Source organism: Ochotona princeps, chromosome 17 (assembly GCF_030435755.1).
Source record: "Ochotona princeps isolate mOchPri1 chromosome 17, mOchPri1.hap1, whole genome shotgun sequence".
In the NCBI taxonomy this organism is placed as follows: domain Eukaryota; kingdom Metazoa; phylum Chordata; class Mammalia; order Lagomorpha; family Ochotonidae; genus Ochotona; species Ochotona princeps.
Genome location: NC_080848.1, coordinates 8,087,780 through 8,112,476, shown reverse-complemented (window position 1 = coordinate 8,112,476; position 24,697 = coordinate 8,087,780). Strand labels below are relative to the sequence as shown.

Genomic DNA, 24,697 nt, shown 5'->3' with positions numbered 1-24,697 from the left:
CCGTCCTCGACTGCTTTCCCAGGCCACAGGCAGGGAGCTGGATGGGAAGTGGAGCTGCCGGGATTAGAACCGGCGCCCATATGGGATCCCGGGGCATTCAAGGTGAGGACCTTGACCTACACTATTGCACTGGGTCCCAGGTGTAGGTTTTTAAAAATACTAGAAAAGCCATTCAATTTTGAGAAAATTATTTTATCTTCATGAACCAATATCTAATCAGAAATACTAGCTGTGGTATTTATAAATACTAGTTGACTGGATGCATAGCTGAGCTATTAACACTGTCAGCAAATTACCTAGATGTCCTCGGCCTTAGTTCCCTGCTTTGTCAAGAGGGCATAAAAGCTTATTCAACAAATCATTAAATGCAAAAACCTGACACGGTAATCATACAAATTGCACCTGCTACTGCTACAGCTACTACTAACATTAAAAAAATTACGTACAGGGCCCGGCCCGATAGCCTAGTGGTTAAAGTCCTTGCTTTGCATGCACCAGGATCCCATATGGACACCAGTTCTAATCCTGGCTGCCTCACTTCCCATCCAGCTCCCTGCCTGTGGCCTGGGAAAGCAGTCAAGGACGACCCAAAACTTTGGGACCCTGCACCCACGTGGGAGACCCGGAAGAGGATCTGGGCTCCTGGCTTCAGATTGGCTCAGCTCCAGCCTTTGTGGCCACTTGGGGAGTGAACCATCAGATGGAAGATCTTCCTCTCTGTCTCTCCTCTTCTGTATATCCGCTTTTCCAAAAAAATAAATAAATCTTTTTTAAAAAAATTACATATAATCCTCAGGTAAAGTTTAGCTAAACAATGAAATTTAAAACTTCCCCAGTAATCTTAGGCAACACATAATTTGCTTAATTCAAAAAAAGATACAGATAGCTTAGAGTGTGGTAATATTATTTTCTGGAGAAATTTTACATGCCTGCAAAGATTTTTAAGAAACTCAAACTAGGGGCCCGGCGGCATGGCGTAGCGGCTAAAGTCCTCGCCTTGAACGTCCCGGGATCCCATATGGGCGCCAGTTCTAATCCCGACAGCTCCACTTCCCATCCAGCTCCCTGCCTGTGGCCTAGGAAAGCAGTCGAGGACGGCCCAATGCATTGGGACGCTGCAACCGCGTGGGAGACCTGGAAGAGGTTTCTGGTTCCCGGCATCGGATTGGCGCGCACTGGCCCGTTGCGGCTCACTTGGGGAGTGAATCATCGGACGGAAGATCTTCCTCTCTGTCTCTCCTCCTCTCTGTATATCTGACTTTGTAATAAATAAATAAATCTTTAAAAAAAAAAAAAAAGAAACTCAAACTAGGCTAAGACATTCACACATATAATCTAGACTCTATCCATATTCTCAAAATTGCCTAAAGCCAAGGTAAACATTTCTGAATTCTGTCTGGGTTTTAAATCTATACCTACATGTCAGATGAACTGAGGTACTTCCCCTTATATCACCATAAAACCAGGACTTAAAAACAGATGAAACTGGGCCCGGCGGCGTGGCCTAGCGGCTTAAGTCCTTGCCTCGAATGCCCCGGGATCCCATATGGGCGCCGTTTCTAATCCCGACAGCTCCACTTCCCATCCAGCTCCCTGCCTGTGGCCTGGGAAAGCAGTCGAGGATGGCCCAAAGCTTTGGGACCCTGCACCTGCGTGGGAGGCCCGGAAGAGGTTCCTGGTTCCCAGCATCGGATCGGCACAGCACCGGCCGTTGCGGCTCACTTGGGGAGTGAAACATCGGATGGAAGAACTTCCTCTCTGTCTCTCCTCCTCTCTGTATATCCGGCTTTCCAATAAAAATGATGAATAAATCTTTGAAAAAAAAAAAAACAAATGAAACTTTAAGAGAAATAAAAATCAAATAAAGCAAAATTATCAGTCACAGAGTAAGTATGGTATGGCAGAAGAGATTCCAGATCAGACTTCAGCATTACAAAGAACAGTGGTCTTACAGATACAGCGACATGACATTTACTCTCAGTCAAGGTAACGTCTTGACTGATGGTCCATCCGGGCATGTTCTGTGACTGAAGCATATACAACATTTCCCAAGAGATGGAAAAGATACACCTTATATATACACATACACACATATCCAACCATATGTATACATACATGTATATGTGTATCTACACATAGAATTCAGTTCTTCATACAAAAAAGTTTTTTATTTTGGACCAGTAATAGGGACTAGGAAATTATGGGATATACTCATAGAAGACAACTCTCAGAATACCTAAGAATAATGAACAAGATAACTGAAAATACTAGAACTTCCACATTATCAGTGAGAATAAACTCAAAGTAGAATTTCTTCGATGCACATAGAAATACAAACATTATCACAAGGTAAGTCTCCATGTAGTAAATGTATTTTAGCATCTTAAAACATGTATCAAAACCAAAAAACAAAAATTGTAAATAAAGGAAAAATTCAAAACATAACGTTTTTTATCCTAGAGAATTTTCTATCACTCAGCACATATTCTTAGAATGAATAGAGGCTAATACACTAAACACTGATTTATAATAAAATAATTCTTTACCCCCCACTATGGTAACACTGGGGAAAAATAAAAAAAAACTTTTCAGTTCATTGTGATTCATGTAGGAAATGGTTAAACTAAGAATATTCTTTGATTATAAAAAAGAACATATAAATTTCATGTTTTGAATGTAGATGCATTTCTGCAAAACTGAACAAATAACGTTTGGAAGCAATTCAACCTTTGTTTTGCTCTAAACTTGCCAGTTAGTCCTGATACTCTCTTCAATTATTAGGACTAAGAATCACCTTTGCAGATGGCAAATATTATAGGAACAATTCATCATACATTAATAAAACTGTGTATTAGGTTTAATATTTTGAATTTCGGAATACTGCATCAGTTTCTGCACTCAGTTTTACACAATCCTTACATGTAATAATTTTGTAGGTAAGAATGTCAGTAGCAAATAGAAAAATATAATTTTACTATATTAAATAACAGATATTTAGATTTAAAGCCTGTTTTTTAATTAGTTTTAACTAATTCTTCAGCTGGTCCTGAAAGGATTCTTTTTAAAAATCTATATATTTAACTGCATAAATGCCATACACTGTAACTTTCTAAACAGGGCATTTAAGCTCTTAAATTTCTTTTGTGCACTGTGAACTCTGAGATAAAACATTCAGCTGAGGATGTTTTTAATTCTAACAAAAGAAGACAATTTTACAATTCTAAGTTGCATAGAGTATTTTTTTACCTTCCATTTAAGTTTGAGCCAAAATTTTACTTCTATATTATTTAGCAGCAGAAAGGCAAATATTTCACTTCGTTTACATATATTTCTAAAATCCCAGTGTCCGGCCTCTGTCTAGCCTCAACTCAAGCCAGAAGCAACACACACTCACAAACCTTCACACACGCTCACCAGTGGAATTTTGAAGAAGCAGACTTGTTTTGTACTTATGAGGTTTCTCTCCAGGTTTTAGAAAATATAACTCTGGAACAAGTTTGACGGGAACCACAGCATTTTTTAAAGAGTTATGCACCAAAAACATAAAAATCTGAATAGCAAAAAAAATTAAAAGCAGGAGTAACCTGGAATGGAAAAAAAAAATCTTGTCAAGGAACATTCATATATAAACCTAATAAAGGCCTTCTTTTACACCACTGCAACTTTAAGCTGAAGACAGCTGACGGGTAATCACTGAGAAAAGCAGCCACTGAGAAGTGATAATCTTTTACCAAACATGATCTCACAACAGTATTACAGAGAAAGCCAATAACGAATGACAAAATCAAGTTCTAAAAGCACAGTTCAGATTAAAGTTATTCTTTACTTTTTTGGGGGGGGTGTGTAAGCAAGTAGTTCTAACTGTTAAGGAATCAGACATTATGTGCCACAAACTTGTTACCTCTACTGCCAAAGGAGCTATTTCCCGCTATGCCTCTGTTTCAATAACATATTTCCATTAACTCATAAAAATACTTTAGATACAGGAAAGAAAACAAAATTTCAGTTAAACTGAGTGACTGATGTCTTGCACTTCATCTGAATCGCAATTTAATCACACTGAGTGTTGTTAACTCAACGTGAGGTAAGACACTGTACACTACAACAGCGTCTATCAAGACAGTCTTGGATGTGATGAGGAATGTCGTAACAAATGGCTGGACAGCTCAGAGTATTCTATTTCTACCTGACAATTCATAACTTTCAGATACAAAATTCAAAACAAATCATTTCTAAGATTCATCAGGTGGTGATGAATTCTTTTTTGCTTGCCCCAGGACCTTGTGTTTCACTTTTGTTTACGAAGGAGAGCTTCAGTATTCTGGGCTGAAAGATTTTTTTTTTCTTTCAGAATCTGGATTCTCTTCCTTCCTTCCTGGCTGGTCGCTAAGCCTTCTGTTGAAATACTCGCTATCCATCTATGAGAGTTCCTTTCCAAGCAACTTGGTGTCCTTTTCTTAAAATTGTGGATTTCTCTCTTTTGTGTTGCGCTAGTGACAGACTGACCATACTGTTGTGTTGAGGTTCTTTTTTGATCACATCCATGCCTATGAGCTTCCTGCATTTCAATACTCATCTTTTTCCAAATTGGAGTTTTCTGCTATTAGTGCATTCAATAGATTTTCCACACTATTTTCCCCCCTATTTCTTCAGGAACACCCAAAATGTGAGTATTGGTTTTTTTAATGGTATCCCATGGATTATGAATACTGCACTTGTCTTTTTGACTTTTTCCCCCTTCTTTCTCATATAATTACAATGTTTTAACAGACCTGTTCTCAAAGTCAGATGTTTCCTTCTGCTTCAACAGTTTGTTCAGGTTTTCTACCATGCTTTTTATCTGACATACTGACTTCTTCGTCTGGTTCATCTTCAGTATCTATGGCTTTGCTGAATTTCCATTCACATTATGCACTGATTTCCCGGTTAAACTCTTTTGTTCTTACAGCTCTTTGAGTAACTTTGCAATTATTCCTCTGAATTCTTTTTTAAATATTTCATCAATCTTTCTTTCTTCATGGTCAGAAATTAATGTAAATGGCATTATTTTAAAGGCATAATACTATCTGTTTACTAATGTTTCTGGAGTCCCTACACTGATTTTTGCACATCTGGCAGATCACTATATTTCAATATTTTTCTATCACTAATGCTGACAGGAATCAGTCAAGAATCAATTAGATACTTGGTTCTCATCTTTTTATACTAAATACTTTGGTTGAAAAAACAAGTCAGCATATTTCAAATGTTCATTTCTGATTATTAAATTCTATTTCTTCACTCATTTGGATCTAATTAGTTGGCAGTACAGAATGCAGCTAGTTAATGTTTACAAATAATTCTTGTATTTTAAGAGAACCTGAGAGAGGCTAAAACTAAATTGAGGAAATGTCACACCAATCCTGAATCTGTCAGGCATACAGCCTACAGGATGTTACCATTTATTGATTTGATAAGTAGAGTTTAAAAGCATTTACACAACTTAGGATACACCAAATATTTAAAAGTTAAATAAAATTGAAGACTTATGACAGTAATTCAAAAGTGACACAATTTTGTTACATCCTAATTTTACAGGTAAAACAATCCATCTGGAATAGATAACTTCATGCCAGCATAGTCATACTTACACTGATCTCACCGATTTACTTTCACGTTTCAGAGTGAGTAAATGAAACTTTGCTATTGTATACACCTGCTGTTTCCAAAGGCTCATGCTGCTCACCAGAGAAGCCTTGGTTTCAGAAAGAATAAGTAAGCTCTCTTCCATTTCATCAAAAAATTTTGAATCCATTTCTTCGTCTGGTTGCTGTTGAGTAAATACGCTATAATCTATTCATAAAAAAATATAAAAATGTAATTTTGGTATATTCCATTAAGAAATGAAGTTCTTTATAAAGCATGCAAATTTAGAAAAACTTATTTTATTAATTTAAAAAACAGAAGTATAGAGAAGGAGGGAGAGTGAGGGAAGAGACAGAGAAGAATTCTCTGCCATATGTTGATTCGCTCCCCAAATGGCTCCAACAGCCAGTCCAGGCGAGGCTGTTCCCCGCGCAGACAGCAAAGCTTCAAGCACTTGGGACACCTTTTAATGTTCTCCCAAGTGCATTCATACGGAACTGGATCAGAAGCAGAGCAGTTAGGACTTGAACAAGTTCCATATGGGATGCCAGAATCACAGGCGGTGATGTCTGAACTTGCTGTGTCACGAACAATGACTCCACATGTGCAAATCAGAATATGCTAATGGTGACATGTAACAAATGGAACAAATGTTCGTACCTATTAAAGCTCACTGTATCCCACCTTCTGACCCACAAACATCAGGCATAAGGGCACCACACACACACACACACACACACACACACACACAAACTTTACCAAAACATGTTTTTAATATTTTTAGCAGACCCCTATCCAGAATACTTACAAACTGCAAATAATTCAAATACTGACAAGTGAATGCATAAACGGTTGTAAAATTCACAATCATCATACATTGTGATAGATATACTGAATAGTATAAAATGATAAACATGAACAAACTACTATAAAGCTAACTGTGTAACAACACAGTTGAATCTCACATAATCCTGAGTAAAGGAAGTTAAATGCAAGCGAGTCACAATGTATGATCCCACAAGTTGAAAGGCAGTCTGAATATATGCCTATATTTAAGATCTAGTTATCTCTGCAGACACCCAGTATTTAAAGTGTTCATATGATTTCTTTCTGATTATAACCTAACAGTATGTCCTTATCAGACATCTGGCTTCACCATTTTTCAGAGTTTCTTCCTGGCTTGAATTTTCTATTGAATTTAACTTTAGATTCATTTTTCAGCCAAAATTTGCTCTTTATCTTGATTTTGTCTTTAGAAGGATTTAAGAGCCAATTCCCTTTCAGTATCTTTTCCTAGCACTCCTGAAACTGCACATCAGCAACGATAATGTTCATTTGGAACAAAATTCATTTGGAATTTTTCCTTTAACAGAAGACACAATAAGCTTATTAATGTAGGCCCATTCTTCATCATTTTTTATTTCTATGCCTTTCAACTTTTTCTAAAAGAAACAGTTATAACTGCTCTTTCCCGGTCAGTCATCTTGCCTGCTTCTCCTTTTTTCACCCTAACAGCCTGTCCCTGTGCTGTTATCTGTCATCCCTCTGTGTGTGATTTCATTCCATTCTATAACAACAGCTGCATTTTCAGCCCTAACTTAGCACCACCTGCATTTCAGACAGTACCCATGTGTCTCAAGCTAAGTTTGTACTTGACCTCCTTCTTTCCATAAACTTATTCCTCTTCCCCTCTCAGGAAAAGGCCATCCCATTTCTAATTCTTAAGCCAAAATTTTAGGAAATATTGATTTTCCCTTTTCCAAGCCATTAACAATCTATCAGCAAGGCATCACCATTACAACCAACATAGTTCAAAATTTGCTTTCACTTATATTCACTACCATCCTACTTCAAGTGGAATTAGCTTCTTTAATTTACATAATTTATTTCGTAACTTCCATTACTTTTGCTGAATGTCTCAACTGTTTATTTACTTACCAGTTTATTTCTTCTTTCTTCCCTGAAATAATGTACGTTTCACATGTTTATACAATTATTTGTCTTGCTTACCATCTATCTGATTTATTCTATAAAGCATTTTTAGTTTTGTTTTTACCTGCTTGGTCAATTTCTGCTTCAACTTCTAGCTTTAAGAATACATCTTCCAAAGTAGTCATGGAGACACCATAAGAAATGACACCCAAATTTGAATGAGTGTCTAGTGCAGAAAACAAACCTAAAATTAAAAAAGATATATATATATATAGGAATGGTATATACTAAAGTTCTGTATCACGAATTACTCTAAAATATTCTTTAAAAATCAAATAGAACCGAATTCACTCTGCTATGGGGGCGTTGTTTTAGTGCAGTGAGTTAACCACTGTCTGAAATCCAGGCATCCAAAACTGGTCTGATTTCAGTCCTAGCTGTTCCACTTGCAATCCATTCATTGCCAATGTGTCTGGGCAATCAGCAGATGATGTCATGTTTGCTTGTGCCCCTGCCACCAGCATGGGCGACTCAGAAGAAGCTCCTGGCTGCGGCCAGCTAGGCAGTGCACCAACAGATGGGGGGTGTCACTCTCCTACCATTTCTCCCCCACCCCTACATTCTCTCTCTCTTCCCATAACTCTGCTGCTAATAAATAACTAAATCCTCACCAATAAATGTACTTTGTTACTAGGTTCTAAAGTTCTTTTGGTAACAAACACTTGAGATCTTCTTTTTTTTTTACTACCCAAATGGCCATAATGCTGAGTTGGGCCAGACAAGTGCCAGGAGTCAGAGGCTTCTTCTAGGTCTCCCGCTTGGATGGCAGGGGCCCAGATGCTACAGCCATTTCCATGCTTTCCTGGTTGCATTAGCAGGCAGCCAGAGAGAAGAGGAGCAGCCAGAACTCCGAATGATGCCCGTAAGGTATCAAAGGTGGTGATTTAACCCACTGCATTGTAATGCTGGTGGCTTATTACTCTTTCCATTGCTCCAGACTCCAAGGAAAATTTTTATCTGGATATATTGATTAGGTACTAATTACACTATAAGTTAAAATTAAGAATTATTTTATTGCACTTGAAATTAAATGGAGAATGTTAAAACTGAACAAATATAATCAAAAACAAAAACAAAAAAATCATCCAAATGTAGTTTCATTTTAAAATAACAAGAGTAAACATTTTACATGCTAATACAATTTTATTTTTAAAAATATTATTCAAAACAAAATCAATGAGAAGGGGATATTTTAAAAATCTCTTTTTCTTAATTGAGGATCAATTGATTCTCTAATAAGTGTTTCTATTGTAATAACACGTCATGTACTATTAGGAACACGATATGAAAAAACTGAGAATCAGGAAGATAAATAATGTACTGGTAAATTAGTTCATTCTGACCTCATGAATTCCTTAAGGAAGCATTAGGGCCTATGGCCTTCAATTCCCTAAAACTCACTTTGAAATCCGGTGAAATAGTTTGACAACTTATGATAGAAAAAGGAGCAATAAAGCATCATGGTGAAGAACATGAAGAATGAGTCGGCCTGGGTTTAAAACACGGAACCACTATCAATTTCTACCTGTGTTACTTTGGACAACTTCCTAAAACCTTTGTATATTTCAGTGTCTGCACGAACAAATGTAAGCTGTTAAATCATTTATCTCACAGATGTATCTGTTGAAATATTAAGATAATTAAGAAAACTAACAATTTTAAAGGTATAGACCAGCATCACGCATAAAATAAGCCTTATATAAATGCCATTAAAGCATAAGGACTGAATATATGTTGACAAAATGGTAAGATGCACCAAGTTGTTACATACCCAGCTCATGAGTTTTTAAGAAATGAAATCATTAGTCTACCATAGTACATTTTTTTCTGATTATGAGGTAAACGCTATGGGAATTTTGCACAACATACCTACATCAGTAATACCTTTTTTGGCTATAAACTCCCACATGAAAGGAGACCGAGTTTGAGTTTCCCATTGAAAACTGAGAAACAATACATCAGTTAAGTCAAATGGTTGTCACATAGTTAATTATGAAATCATGAAACTAAAAAACTTGAGAACATACATGAACAACACTATACGTACACACACAAAATGGGGTCTTTCTAAAGTTCATGAAAATATGTACAGTGAAAGAAACTACACAAATTTCAAATTTCTTTTGCAAAAAACAAAATCTCATATTTTAACTACATTCTTTCACAAACTTTTTGCAGCATTCTCATAGAAAAGCATTACTCTCAGAAGGCCAAGAAGCAAATCTGGAACAATCTCTTCTATTTATTGACTTTTGAAAGCATGGTACACCTCTCTTTTTATGCATTTATATTTGTAATATATTAGTTTCTCGCATGCTATTCATAAGAAAAGTCAGCTGCCAATATTTCTGGTTTCTAAAACAAAATGAAGTGTAAATAAAATATCAACCCCGAATAAGCAAAAAGGAAATCAAGTAAGCCTATTCCCAATGATGGATCCCTATTCAACCAACCAACCGAAAGTAATACCTGAAAATTTGTCCATGTCCTTGAAAGGTAAGCTATACACAACTTGTTGGTCATTCTGTTGTAATAAAGTAGCTCCGGGTGTGTGCTGCTTAACCAGTGAGGAAAGGGATTCTGTGGCACAGAATCTATCTATATACATGCTAGAGAAAACCAAAGAATCGTAGTTTTTGTATTATTACTCAGCAAGCAACCAAAAGTAAATTCTGAATTCTTTAAATTGAGTGTCATAAAATACAGTCAAAGAATTCTATGGCAAACCACAAAAAATAATAACAGTAGATCAAGAATGTAAAGAAAAAATAGGTCAATGAAGAATGGATTATACCTCAGTCGGTAGCCAATTCCCCATTTGCTTTTGAGGAAAATGGAAGAACCAACACATTTCAACATTCCTTGTGATATAACAGCTTTCCGATCTGTAAATAGGGATTTACATTTCAATGTCTAGGTTAGTAACAGAATGAAGAATTGCCATTTGTTTTGTGGATTACAATGTATGAGAAACACCTACGTGTTATCTCAGTAATCTTCAGCACCACCTTATTAGGAAGGTAACAGATTACCATCACATAGTTTTCAAATGAGAATACTGAAGAAGAAAAATCACTCACATGCTTCATACACTATTAAATAACAAACCCAGAATCTATACTCAAACAATATGACTTTAGGATTCACTTTCTTTATTTTACTTCAAACATTTCTTCGCATAATGCTTGATAAACTGAAAATGACTTAGTTCATTTTATAACCAAAAGTGCAAAGATGCAACTGAAATAACAATAAAGTGCTTGTTGTTTTTCAAATACAGTATTAAGGGATGAATAATTTGTCATTTATTAGATTGTAACTTTTTTAAAGACATCATTCGAATTTCAAACTTTTTAATTTTACCATTTACTCACAATCATGTATCAATGTAAACTTCTATTCTTTCATTATGTATATGAGCATAAAAGAGTTCACAGAGCAGGTCTGAAACAGTTATTCTGAAAAAGACTTGATTGCAAGGTAGGGTCCATTTTGACATTTTGGGAAAATCCCCAAAATCTTCAAAAAAGGTAAGAATGACTCATGTCTGTACAAAACTAGAAAAGTGTTTTATGCTAACCATCGGCTTTTTTTCCAGGAGTCTGGATGGTGCACACGTGCATGGCAGAAGGCACCTATGTAACCAGTGTCCAGTAAGAGCACTGGGCCTCTAACTCACTTCCATGGCAAGCCACGGCTCGCTGCTGAAGAAATCAAGTGCATGTTTTTTATTCCTCAAGATGTAGAATTTTATGTCCACTGCTGTTTTAACTCATGACAAAAATTTTCAAAAATAAAGCAAAAATCTCACCAGCTAGAATGTCTGCTTCATCCATGAAATGAGTACTCAACACCGTCACCCGATTGGCTTTTCTGTATTTTAGAAGATTCCAAACAATGTGACGGGAGCAGGGATCCATTCCCGCTGTGGGTTCATCTAGCAGCAATATCTATGAAGAACGGCGAGGAAGGACGCGAAAGCCTCAGAAAAACGGTAACCTTTAACTTTTATTTGTGAACACTCAAAAATTCAGTGGCTCTGTTTTTCACTTTTATTTGAACTCACATAAATTTTAAAACTTATGAGCTTGGGATAGGAATAGTTTTCTTGGTTTAATATTAAAAGACTAAAGTCTATAACATCTAAGCCATAATTACATAAACAAAAAAAACTAAGCATATTGCCATTAAGAGTTAAATATGGAGCTATAATAACTGCTTTTTAGAGAGAAACATATCCCATATTAGTTCAAGGAAAGCAATCTAATTTTAAACCATTTTTAATTAAAAAATCATGCTGGTGGGTGTTGAGAGGAAGATTAATTAATATGAGGTTAGACTACAAAATCACCCCCAAGCTGTGGCAGGAACTGAGCTGTGGCAGGAGGTTCTGGAATGCTGGCACACACACTGTGCAGCCTTGAAGCTCAATGGAAGGCAGCGCATCAGCTGCTCCTCCTCACGCAGCACAGCCAGGAACACACAGCAACACACACAAAACCAAAGCACGACACTGACAGACTGAGGGATTCCTTTTACTTTCCAACTTCTATGAGGGGCTGTTCTAGATATACGAAAAACTATAAAGAATAGAAGAGCACTGTTTTATTCAAGAAGTCGCAATTCAAATTTAACAAATATGAATTTGAGCCATATTTCCTTCAGACCTTTTCATAATTTTTTCGATTATTCTTTTTATTTGAGCGACAAAGGTGCTCTTCCACCTGCTGGCTCACTCTCCCCCGCCCTGCATCAGGCAGGGAGGCAACAGGCTGAAGGCAGGCAGGTGCTGCATTCCACCCGATCTCCTCTCGTGCCACTGGCCTGGGTACAACCGAGCAAGCGTGTAACCAGACTGGAAGCAGAGGAACTGCGACTCACACCAGGCTCCCGGATGCGGACAAGGTGTTGAGTGCCGCACTGACTTCCTGCCTCAGATCTTTTAAAAACATAAACCACTGCAGACACAATGTAAATCCATACCTTTAATTATCCAACAGTATAAAGATGCTATGCTTTCCACAGACATATAACAGAATATTTCATGTAGGTTTAAACTTTCTACACTGCATCATATCTTTCTATAATATTTTGCATTCAACAGTGAGCCCATTAGTGAATTAATATTTATTTACCTTTGGATTCCCAAGAACAGCAATTCCTAAAGACAGCTTTCTTTTTTGACCACCACTTAATTTTTTAGCTTGGTTATCTTTTATAGCCTGCATGTCTAAATCTAGTAAAACTTTCTGCACCTGTAAAAGTAAAATTTCAACAATGAAATTTAAAAAAATATCACACCATTTATGTGGGTTTTTTTTTTTTTTTGAGTTTTAAAGTACTAGGTGTTCTAATACATGGCTTTCAGTAATCATAATGTAAAATGTTCCACTGGCATAAAACTATTTTGACATTTATTCAAACACAGCTTGAAAACACATGTTAACACTCCTTTTAAGGTTCCATTTTACTCTGGTACTTTCTTGGGTAGAACTGGAATACAGAGTGACCAGAGTGAAATCCCTCAGTGTGCGGGGAGTGAGGTGTGGCAGCAGCAGACGAGGCAGTAAGGTAGAGGAACAGGAGGGAGAGAAGGAGCGAGGGGTGAGGAGCCTGAAGACGAAACAAGGGCTACCTTATGTGGACCAACAACACATTCAGTCCCAATTCTATTCCTTTGTAATAATCTTCTGTTTGTAGGATCAGAAAAGGTCTTAGAGTACATTTGTAATGTATGCTTGCTATAAATGCTATTTAACTTATAGGGAATAAAAGTAAAGGTTGCTATATGAATAACATACTTCTTGTATTATATTGTTGGCTGGTATTCCTTTGATTGAAGCCAAAATGGATAAATTTTCTTCTACAGTCAAAACATCAAAATGTATATCTAACTGTGGACAAATGCCTATCATTTTTCTTGCTTCAAACATTTCATCTATTTCTGAAACTCTGTGTCCATATATGGATGCAATTCCTAAAAGAAAATACATATTTAAGTTTGTATTAAATATGGTAAGTATTACAATGTATATGCTTTAATGTATTCCAGTAATTTACTTATTGTAATATCAGGCTGATAAGGCAATAATTAATTTAAATGTGGAAGACACAGTATACTCTCATTTACCTATTACTGTTAAAGTGCTTCCCACCTAAATTTCAACTTCATTTTCCTTCATTTCTAGGCCATAATATATTGTAAACATAAACATCTATAGTCATATTACTTACACTTACATTCCAGTAACAATTTCTCATTTTTTCCAGATATTACATTTTAATGGAGATATCAAATATTCAAGTTTTATCATAGCCAGCTGTGCAGTCTCAGGAACATTGCAGCATCTCTAAATTCCAGCTTTTTATAAAAAATACTACTGACTAGCTGACATAGAGTGATAATGGGGAATCCTATCAAAAACCATGATTTCTAACACAAACGTTAAGGGACTTAATAACATCAATGAGTGATACAACATAAGCGACAAAACCAAGCTAGTTATAAAAATTAAGCTACATTTAAAAGTTTGAAATGCAGATTCAATGTCATGTGGCCTTTTCATAAATTAAACTATTTACTCTGACACTAGATTCAGCTGCTGTGGGGACATATAGTTGCTGCACTGAATTGTCACCCATGGAATAATTACAGATCAAAGTGCACATCTGAGGTACTGTTTTTAAAATTTTATTTTAGTCAGTGGTATTCATATTTACCAGTTTATTTTCAAAATATTGCTCTGTACTTAAAATTCTGATTCTCTCAAAAAGAAATATTCTATATACAATTTAATTTCTACTTGGTAACCAATTTGCTCTTAATTGAAAAAGAATAAGCAAACACCCATACATATACAACATATATGTATGTTGACATATACACATGCACAAATATGTGATCAAAATAGGTACAAAAGTGGAGTAATTTATATTCTATTAAAAAATCCAAATATGTCAAAAGAAAAATAAAACACTTTCACAGATACTGAAATTGTTCCCAAGTCACAGAAAAAAATCATTCAGCATACATTTAAGGAAAAACAATTATTACATATTGTGATACCTTGATTAAAACCATCAAAAATTTTTTTTACTTAAGTCAGCAAATTCTTACCTTCAGAAGGTGGACACAGTCCACAAAGAATATTCATCAATGTACTTTTTCCTGTTCCACTGTGACCAAGTAATGCAGTAATCTGGCCCTCATATATGTCAAAGGACAAATCTAGTTAAGGGAAAAATAAACTTCAGGTGTAATTTTTTTTGGTATTTCTCTCCAGTCACATAATTCATAATACTTACATAATCTTACGGGAATACATGCCAAGATACAAAGCTGTCCGCACATTTTTAGCGCTTCAATGTTAAAAACAGTGTAAAAGAGAAATCAAAATTTTTTTTGTTCATACTGTAAGATTTAAATATTTGGGGATTTTCTTTGTGCTGACTGTGACTTCCAAGAGAATTAAAAGAAAAAGCAGAGATGGTCTCTCTCAAGGACTGTTAGAAAAGGGTGAAGATAGAGCAGAAACGCGTCAACTGCATGACAGGTGAGAGCGAGGACCAGGGAGGGAACAGGCCTCCACGGAGCTCCTTCGGAAGAGGAGCTTACCAGTGGTCTGCAAGACTGAGCCTCCTGACACATGCTGCACCCAGCAGCCGAAGGAATGTAAGGGCAAGAACTTAGTGTCAGTCACCAAGGAGGGCTTGGAACTCAGCAAATGATGAGGATCAGAAAAAGGAAACAGGAAGGAGAAAAAAGTTTGAAAAGGTGATTACTGTCCACGGCCATCCCACCCTGAACGCGCCCAATCTCGTCTGAAAAGGTGATTATTTCAGACTAGCGCTTTCTCCAGGCTGCACTGCCACAGCACATGTGGCTGAACAGCAAACATGGAAAGGATCAGGGGAACTCAGGCCCTCAGGGAAAACTCAAGAATGGATTACATTGCAAAACAAAGCAGAATACACCCAGAGAGAAGCCCTGACTATTCCGTTAAGGAGGCCTTGATACAAAAGGCAGAGCCTGGGGCCCGGCGGCATGGCCTAGCGGCTAAAGTCCTTGCCTTGAACGCCCCGGGATCCCATATGGGTGCCGGTTCTAATCCCGACAGCTCCACTTCCCATCCAGCTCCCTGCTTGTGGCCTGGGAAAGCAGTCCAGGACGACCCAAAGCTTTGGGACCCTGTACCCGCATGGGAGACCCGGAAGAGGTTCCTGGTTCCTGGCTTCGGATCGGCGCACACCGGCTGTTGCGGCTCACTTGGGGAGTGAATCATCAGATGGAAGATCTTCCTCTCTGTCTCTCCTCCTCTCTGTATATCTGACTTTGTAATGAAATAAATAAATCTTTAAAAAAAAAAAAAAAGGCAGAGCATGACAACAATGACAGGTCTGTGAGAAATCTGGTTAGCCTGCTTTATGAGCTGCACTCCTTCATTCCAACATCAGTCTGGAAGGTTCTCAGGTACACACTAACAGAATCTACAAGATGATCAAACGGGCTCTGGGAGTTGATGAGGATGGCCCGGGGATGACACTGCTGCTGTCCCACCCCGGAGAGTGAGGACATGGCGTGCAGGGAACAAGTAGACTAAGCCGTACCCAACAGATGACTTGGACCCGTGCACAGTACTTCACCTTCAATCCCTCTGGTAGTAAGTTTTTAAGGACTTTTTTCATGATGTTTATTAATGTTTAAAAGCCTTACATGTCAAGGCCACTTAGGACAATGGCAAGCCAAAACCACACAGCATGTGAAAAGACACAGAGTAAGGAGCTCAGAACGTAAGAAACCCAAAGCAAGACTACAAACATGCTTGTGTTTATCTCAGGAGAGTAAAAATGCACATTCACACACATGTGAACACACAGGCAGTTTGCTGAAACAGTTTAGGAAAGCAACATTTCAAGGTATAATCATTAACTCCTAGAAAATTAAAAAATAGAGACTGATTCCATTCACATCAAGTTCTATAATCCAGGCAAATACGACTCATTATCCAACATCTTCACTATGTAGGAAAAAAGGGAAAGTAATAAACCAACAAAAATATGATATACATGGTATCTTCAAAAACTTCATAAATAACACATATTATGAAAAATGTACGTATGTATTTCAAAACCGAACTTTTCAACTCCATTTTTCCCTGACCACTTTAAAGTATGCTCCTCTTACAAATCCTTGGATATGGTCAAACATACTGAAGGAAAAAGGGACCTATGAGCCATTCAGAGACGTAACCATGATGTTCAAGAAACTAAATGTATTTTCACAGCAATCCTGTCCTCACTTGCCTGGTCGGCACAGTGGTTTTTAAGTTTCTCCCGCAGCCCAGGTCACATCCACCTAAGCTTACAACCTGTCATTCTGAATACGTCGAGGAGCACACCCACCTTGTCTCTCTCCCCTGTGACCCGGACGTCTGTAACTCAGGAGCAGCTCGCTGTGCCCTCTCCAGAGACCAGAGGCTACCAGCGAAGGATAATGCACACGGCAGGTTTTCCCTCTCAATGTTGCTGGGTTTTGAACACATTTACTCTCAACACCCAGTTAGCTCCAATTCTGCTCGCCATGGATTATCCACCAGGAATGGCAATAGATGATCTAGTCTAGCCCATAGATTACCCAATCCCTTTGCTATGAAATGAGAAAAAGGGCAATTCTATCATATGCTGGGTCATTCAAGTAAATGCCCAGCAGCTCTTTTGTGAGATACTGTTTTACTTCTATACTGATCCACACAGACAGGTTGTTTGCAGTCAATAAGACATCAATAAAAACTCAGCTCAACAGGTAGTCACCACCAGGTGACCTTATTTTTCTTGTAGAGACTACATAGGTCAGAAGCAAGGCACGTTTTTCATGATGGAGCTCTGATACAAGGAAGACAGGTTAGTCAGGACTAACTTATTTATGGGACAAATGCTGTCTGTGATACTAAGATACACAATATTGTAATTCTTTGGATTACAAGGATATAGTCATCAAGACAAATAAATTTACTTTCAAGAAATCAGTGAAGAAACCAGCTCATATGCTATGGAATACGACCTTTCACCCTTCCTGTACAAAGCAGACTAAAAACACCAGTATGTGTACGTACACTCTGCTGGCTCTGCAGAACACTGACTAACACGTAAGCATCCTACAAACCCCAGGACAGTTCTCCATAACAAACAATTCTCTGACCCCAAATCCCAGTGTTAGGAAAGAAGAATTTTTCAAAAATAACTAAGTTATATACATATATGTAATAGCAAAATGAAAAAGGACATACACTCATCAAAGTGGTTGAATATTTTGCATCTTAATTCAGTCACTTTTTCCTTTATAACTTTACTACCACTTCTCATAAATGAAAATCACATATCTATAAGCTAGACAGAAAATTTCCCATCACTTATACAACTTTCCCATTTGTATTTTGCTGATGGTATGTTGGAGCTTTCAATTGACTGGGATGATACTCTGCTGGCTCTGTCTTCAGACCAGAGAGGGTATACCTAAGAAGCCGTTGAACTTGACGGGACAATAAGATACTGGACTCTATGTTTGGTATACGCTTGCAATGGGGAAATCTCAACTGAACTTGAGCTGTGGTTATGCAACAAGGTGGAGGAATCCACCATGGTGGGAGGGTTTGGGGAGGGGTGGGGAGAACCCAAGTATCTATGTAACTGTGTCACATGATACAATGTAATTACTGAAGTTAAATAATAAATAATTAAAAAAAAAAAAAGATAAGGAAAGCTACTTACTTCTCAAAGCTTCCACATTTTGACCTTTTTTCCTGTATGTCTTCTGAATACCACTAATTCTGAAAAACAGTTTTCTATTTTAAGTGCTCAGAGCAGTTTATTACAAGTGTGTATTTGTTTATTCCGACTAAGAATTTTAAGACAAATAATAAAGGCCCCTCCTATTAAAACAATGTCAATGAAAGTTGATATTGGTTGTAAAATTATTTTAAAGCTACAAGAGAAATGTACAATAGCCATTTCCATTAAAAGTGCCATTCATTCATTTTTCATGTCAAGATTCTAAAAAAACCAGAGAATCCCAATTCAACTTATTAATTTTTTTGCACCACTGACGAGTCAAATACTTCTTAGCTGAAATGCTAAAAATTAGATGTCATTATACACTAGCACAAATTTAAATCTACAAATTGTCTATATGTGTAAAGTGATATTTTCCCCTTCCATTTAAATTTTCTTTATAATTTTTAGAAGAAAATTAATTAAACTCTGCATTTTACCCGAGAAGATAGACCACTGGTCTTCTGCTCACATCTAAGGAATTTTGAATGTCTCTTGCTGTAATGTGTTTTTCCTGAATTTATAAAACATATTTTACTTCATTTTAAATTGTTTTTACTTATTTTCTTCCACATTTTCAAAAGATTTTGTGTTGGCTGATCTAGCCAAGAACAGTAATGAGTTTCTTTAGTTCTTAAAAATTAAAGTGTATCACAAGGCCTACACAATTAACAGAATGTAACATGTTGTATAAAACAAAGTGGCATAATTCGAATTGAGGAATACTGTTTCATTCTACTCACTGAGAAAAGCTCTGAACAGCTTAATTACATAAGCAACACATTTTATTAGTTTTACAAATTTCCACTGAAACATAAAATTTCAAACCTGTGTTCTTACTCAAAAAGGTTGAAAAGAATTTAAGAAAAGCAACTCATTAATACTAAATTTCAAAATCATGAATCATTTATCAAATCTTAGACACCACACTAATAAACACTTAAAGGTACTTAAAAATGTTTATTGCAAAGTGGAATTAAAAGACAAGTTTACTTTGATTCCAAGAATTTTTGATACCCATACCTTGATTTTTTTTCTTCATATTTCTCATTTTTCAGGAACTTTTTAAAGAACTTTCACATTTAAAAGGAGGGTTTAAATGTACAAGGGTCTAGAGATCGTGCCATGGTGTAACAAGCTAAGCTTCTGCCTAAAGTGCCAACATCTTACACGGGTGCCAGGTTCAGGTCCCAGCTACCCCACTTACATCCCATGGCCTGGGAAAGCACTGGAAGATGGCCCAAATCCTTGGACCCTTGGATGCACATAAGAGAAGCATTTCCTGGCTCTGGCTTCAGACCAGCTCAGCTCCGGCCGTTTTGGCCATTTGAGGAGTAAACCAGAGGATGGAAGATCTCTCTGTCTCTCTCCTCTCTCTCAAATAAAGAAAAATATCAATCTTAAAAAAAAAATCACTTATGCATCTATTAAAAAAGGGGGGGCCTACGGCAATTTTTATAACTAAACTGTAAAAGACTGAATCATACCTTATGGCTTCTTTTCCTACAAATTCTGAAGAAACAGGCTCAACAATTTCACTGAAGCTAATACTTCCATTAATATTGCCCTCTGATAACTCTTTATAATTTCTTTTACTCTTTGACCAATATGATGGCTTCAGAAAATAGAAAGATGACCTCCGTAAGCCAAATTCTCCTGAAAAGCAATAATTTTAATTACAACAGATTGCTTCAAAAAATTGGTTTTAAAATCATAGGTGCAGGAAATTAACTGCTAATCTAATTTCAATTAAAACTGAAAATCCACACAGTGCTAGCAGTTACCTTACAAGACAGGTTTACAACATAGACAAAAGTAATGAGGAACTCAACAAGAAAGGGCAAGGAGAAGGTTGAAATTTAGTATTACTATTCAGTCCCCAGGAGCTAGTCGGAGATAACATATGGGAGAGGCTAGAAGGATTTATAAAACTGCATCATAGCTTTGATTCCTAAACTAATAAAATATTTCAATTTAAAAAGATTATCGCAGGAATGGATCAAATTAAGAAGTTCAGCAACAGACTTAAAGCTTTCAAAACAAACTACTCTTTTTTCACACAATCTTCTTAGGTTCACTAGTTGTTAAGGCATAAGGAACAAAATATATTTATTTAAAACCAAATTAAAAGATTTAGCAATGAGTACAACTTCTCAGGGGAAATAAAAGATATGTTGACATATTTGCTAAAAAAAAAAAAAAAAAAAAAAAAGCCTTAAATTTTTCCTAAAGTAAAACGCAGCAGGTGCTGACATACCTGGAATGACTTGGTCAAGATACACAGCCAACAGGACATAGACTATACTATCAAGTGCTAGCGTGATGATAGTAATAATCAGAGGATATGGACCTTCCGTTAAATTGTAAAATAAAGCACCTTCGCTGAAATCTTCCAAATGCATAACCTGAAATATAAAAACACCAACATTTTTACGTAAAACAATAAAAGCAAAAGTTAACACTACCTATTATTACTCATTATAAATCCAGATGCCAGTCACCAAAACTGGCTTTTTAGCAGGTTATAATCTACAAAATAGTAGCATTAGTTTATAAAGAACAATAAGGATTTCACCAAAACATAAACTAACAATGCTTTTGGATCACATTCTTTAATAACAAGCTTCTTAGACTGCAGTATGTCTACTCCTGGGTATTTCATTCTAATGTTATGCCTATCAAATGAAGCAAAACTAAAGTGCAATACCAACAGAAGTTAATGCAAAGATGGAAATCATGGTCCACATAAAAACCAAAAATATCGAGCATCAGAAAGTAAATTTATGGATAGAATTTTTCCTATTTTAAAAAAGGAGATGTTTTGACTGAACATTGAAATTACTAAAGTGGAACATATATGTGATGAGGCAGCAATGTACTAAAGATTAAGAGCTGATTTGTGTCCCAGTCTTGCAATTTAGGTGGATAACCTCTTACTATTCCACTGTGATTTCATTATCCTCATTTGTGAAATGAAAAAGGTAAATTAAGTAACACTGAGAGGTCCTGCCACTCTCAACAAAAACCTACGGATCCATAACTTGGCCTTCGTCAAATAAGAGGGACCCACTGGATACTCAAATGTACAATAACTCTGAGCTGTCAACTTACTTAAAATCTGTTAAACTCAAAATTCATAAACCACCCTGCTTCAGTTATTAATCAGGCTATCCTAAAAAACACACTTATTAACTATTTATACTAACTACATTTGATTTACACATAAACTAAATTTATGTCCTATTGTACAAAGCAGCATCTTAAAATATTTTCTAACTTAGAAATTTGTCTAACAGTGTATGGGCTAATAAAAATCAAATTTATAAACGTAAGTACTATGTAAATGAATGATAACCCCATGAAATCCAGACCAACAAAATATTCTTGGCCTACTTATGTCACAACTATACTCACAATAAATCTATTTTGCTCCATCCACAATTTCCTGGCACTTTATAAAATGGCAGCAATGTAACCAGGCAATAAAGCAATCTGGAATGACGCTTAAAACCACCAGCTTCTAACAAAGTTATTGCCATTAAGAAAAAGTATTGAAAAAAATTAGCAAATGGTGAAGAACCTACAAGTGGAATATCTAACTGAAAAAATTTACAATTGAAAACTTCAAGAAAAATGGTTCTAAAATGTAGTCCAACACTCAAATACATTTCTTTCTCATACTGAAATTTTAAAACAAAATTTTTTTAGAATTAAATAAAGTGCTCTTGGTAGTGTTAGAAGCTGCACAAGGGCCTGACATGCTAGCCTAGTGGCTAAAGTCCTCGCCTTGCATGTGGCAAGGTCCAGTATGGGTGGTGGTTTGTTTCCCGGCAGCCCCACTTCCCATCCAGCTGCCTGCTTGTGACCTGGGAAAGCAGTTGAGGATGACCCAAAGCTTTGGGACCCTGCACGTGCGTGGGAGACCCAGAAGAAGCTCCTGGGTCCTGGCTTCAGAAGGGCTCAGCTCTGGTTATGGCAGCCACTTGGAGACTGAACTAGTGGATGAAAGATCTTCCTCTCTGTCTCTCCTTCTCTCTGTATATCTGACTTTCCAATTAAAAAAAAATCACTAAATCTTTAAAAGGAAGAAGCTACATGCAACTAGAAATACTTCATAAATGCAGGACTGATGTGTTACCTACCTGTGCAATACCAATCAGAAAACTACACTGACAGAAGGGACTGAAAAGCCAGACCAGGGATTTGGGAAAGCTTTCTACAAAGATGATACAAAGTCCAATAAATCCAAAAGCTACAGTGACGAAAAATTCAACTATTCCAACATGTTTTGACTTTTTAAAAAGAGGTGTCAGCATCAAAGCAAAAAACACCTATAAAATAAAAATATTAAGGTTAATGCATTATTCACATGCACTTGCATAGAAACAAATTTTCCTTGTGAAGCAAATTATTTTCATTGGTAAATACACTCATTAAAATATAACTGTCATTTCTTAACGTTATATTTTCATACAAATAGTGATACTTAAACATCTAAAGCCTTAAAAACTGAGTGACAGCATTTTGTGTCAGATTAACCATAAATTCCCATGTGCTTCTGCAGTTAGATGTGCAGATGTGTGAATAACAAATGTGTAAACATAATGTGATAACAGACAACACAGGCTTTTTAAAAATCAGGTAATTATATGATAATTATATACAGAAGTCTTTCAGTTATTTTTTAGAAGATTTATCCAATTTTATTTGAAAGGCAGATTTTTTTAGAGGAGGAAAGACAGCTGTTTCACTCCACAAACTCCCACAGCCACTGGAATTGAGCCAACTGGAAGCCCAGAGCCTCCTTCAGACAGTGCACATGGGTCAGTGGCCCAACGTCCCGAGCCATCCTCCACTGCTTTCCCAAGCTGTAAGCCAGCAGCCAGATGAGCACTACGCTGCAGCAGTTTAAGCTGCTGCCTGGGACGCCAGCATCTCCTACACTGAGGCACACATTCAGGTCCCAGCTGCTCCTCTCCCCATTCAGCTCGCTGCTAATACACCTGGGAAAACAGCCGAGATGGCCAAGGACTTTGTCCCTGGGACCATTTTCGGAATTTTGAGATCTCTTTCTCTAGTTCTCTCTATATATAACTTTGCCTTTCAAATAAAAATAAATCTTCAAAAAAATCCAGCATTCAGCCAATATGCCAAATATTGAGAATGCCCAAAATATTCATATGCAAATAACTACCTTTAAAAATAATCAACCTTTAGCATTAACTAATTTGGAACATTCAGAATTTCATGAGGATTAAAAAAAGCCTGGCAGTGAACAATGTACATTACATACAATCACATAAACATTATTATAAACAGACTCAAGGAGGTTGTATGCATTATAACAAACCAATGTAAACGTAAGGCTGTTCTGTAACACTTCTAAAAAATCTGGAAACATATTGCTACATCATTTACTGAGTTATTCATCAGGAATGTAGCCATCATCTGTCTTTCATGATAAACTGATCATAACTAAACCAAAGAAACCACTTTATTCTCCTACCAGACATTCTGACAGTTACTTATGCCTATTTCAATGTAAAATACTTACAGATGCTAATCCATAAAGGAAAAAAAGGAGAAATATCACAATGCTGCTGCTCTGAGGAAATAACGAAGAAGCTGTTGCAATGACTGCCATAAGAAGGGACATAAGAAAAATCAAACTTGTATACAGAAGAACCCAGGAAAGCCTAAAATGCAAATACAAATAAATATATGGTCAAATACATATTTTTCTTTTAAAGATTTATTTATTTTTATTGCAAAGTCAGATATACAGAGAGAAGGAGAGACAGAGAGAAAGATCTTCCATCTGATGATTCACTCCCCAAGTGACTGCAACGGCCTACTGAGTTGATCTGAAGCCAGGACCCAGGAGCTTCTTCTGGGTCTCCCATGCAGGTGCAGGGTCCCAAGGCTTTGGACCATCCTCAACTGCTTTCCCAGGCCACAAGCAGGGAGCTGGATGGGAAGTGGAGCTGCCGGGATTAGAACCAGCGCCCATATGGGATCCCGGGGCGTTCAAGGCGAGGACTTTAGCCACTAGCCCATCACGCTGGGCCAAATACATATATTTTAATAAGTTTAATAAAATTCCAGAAACTGAGACAGCTCAATTCATTGGGTTCCTGGTCTGAGTTCTTCCACCTAGCTTTAGCCGACCCAGTTCCACGTGCCACAGGCACTGAGTGAGTGAACTGGCACATGGAGAACTCACACTCACATATTCTTGTTCTCTATCCCTCTG

General features: G+C 36.9%; 1 protein-coding gene across 1 annotated transcript in view; it reads right to left on the bottom strand.

Moving 5' to 3' along the window:
- Window positions 1-24,697, bottom strand: part of ABCA5 (ATP binding cassette subfamily A member 5) — a 66,946-nt gene that overhangs the window by 27,257 nt on the left and 14,992 nt on the right. The window contains exons 7-20 of the mRNA XM_058675972.1: window positions 23,999-24,140; window positions 22,587-22,775; window positions 20,702-20,849; window positions 19,932-20,100; window positions 18,385-18,443; window positions 14,735-14,845; window positions 13,419-13,594; window positions 12,753-12,872; window positions 11,429-11,567; window positions 10,412-10,502; window positions 10,087-10,226; window positions 7,682-7,801; window positions 5,631-5,832; window positions 3,415-3,584 (exon numbers count right to left, since the gene is read on the bottom strand). Coding sequence (XP_058531955.1) covers window positions 3,415-3,584; window positions 5,631-5,832; window positions 7,682-7,801; window positions 10,087-10,226; window positions 10,412-10,502; window positions 11,429-11,567; window positions 12,753-12,872; window positions 13,419-13,594; window positions 14,735-14,845; window positions 18,385-18,443; window positions 19,932-20,100; window positions 20,702-20,849; window positions 22,587-22,775; window positions 23,999-24,140 — 1,976 coding nt within the window. The remainder of the gene's footprint in view (window positions 1-3,414; window positions 3,585-5,630; window positions 5,833-7,681; window positions 7,802-10,086; window positions 10,227-10,411; window positions 10,503-11,428; window positions 11,568-12,752; window positions 12,873-13,418; window positions 13,595-14,734; window positions 14,846-18,384; window positions 18,444-19,931; window positions 20,101-20,701; window positions 20,850-22,586; window positions 22,776-23,998; window positions 24,141-24,697) is intronic.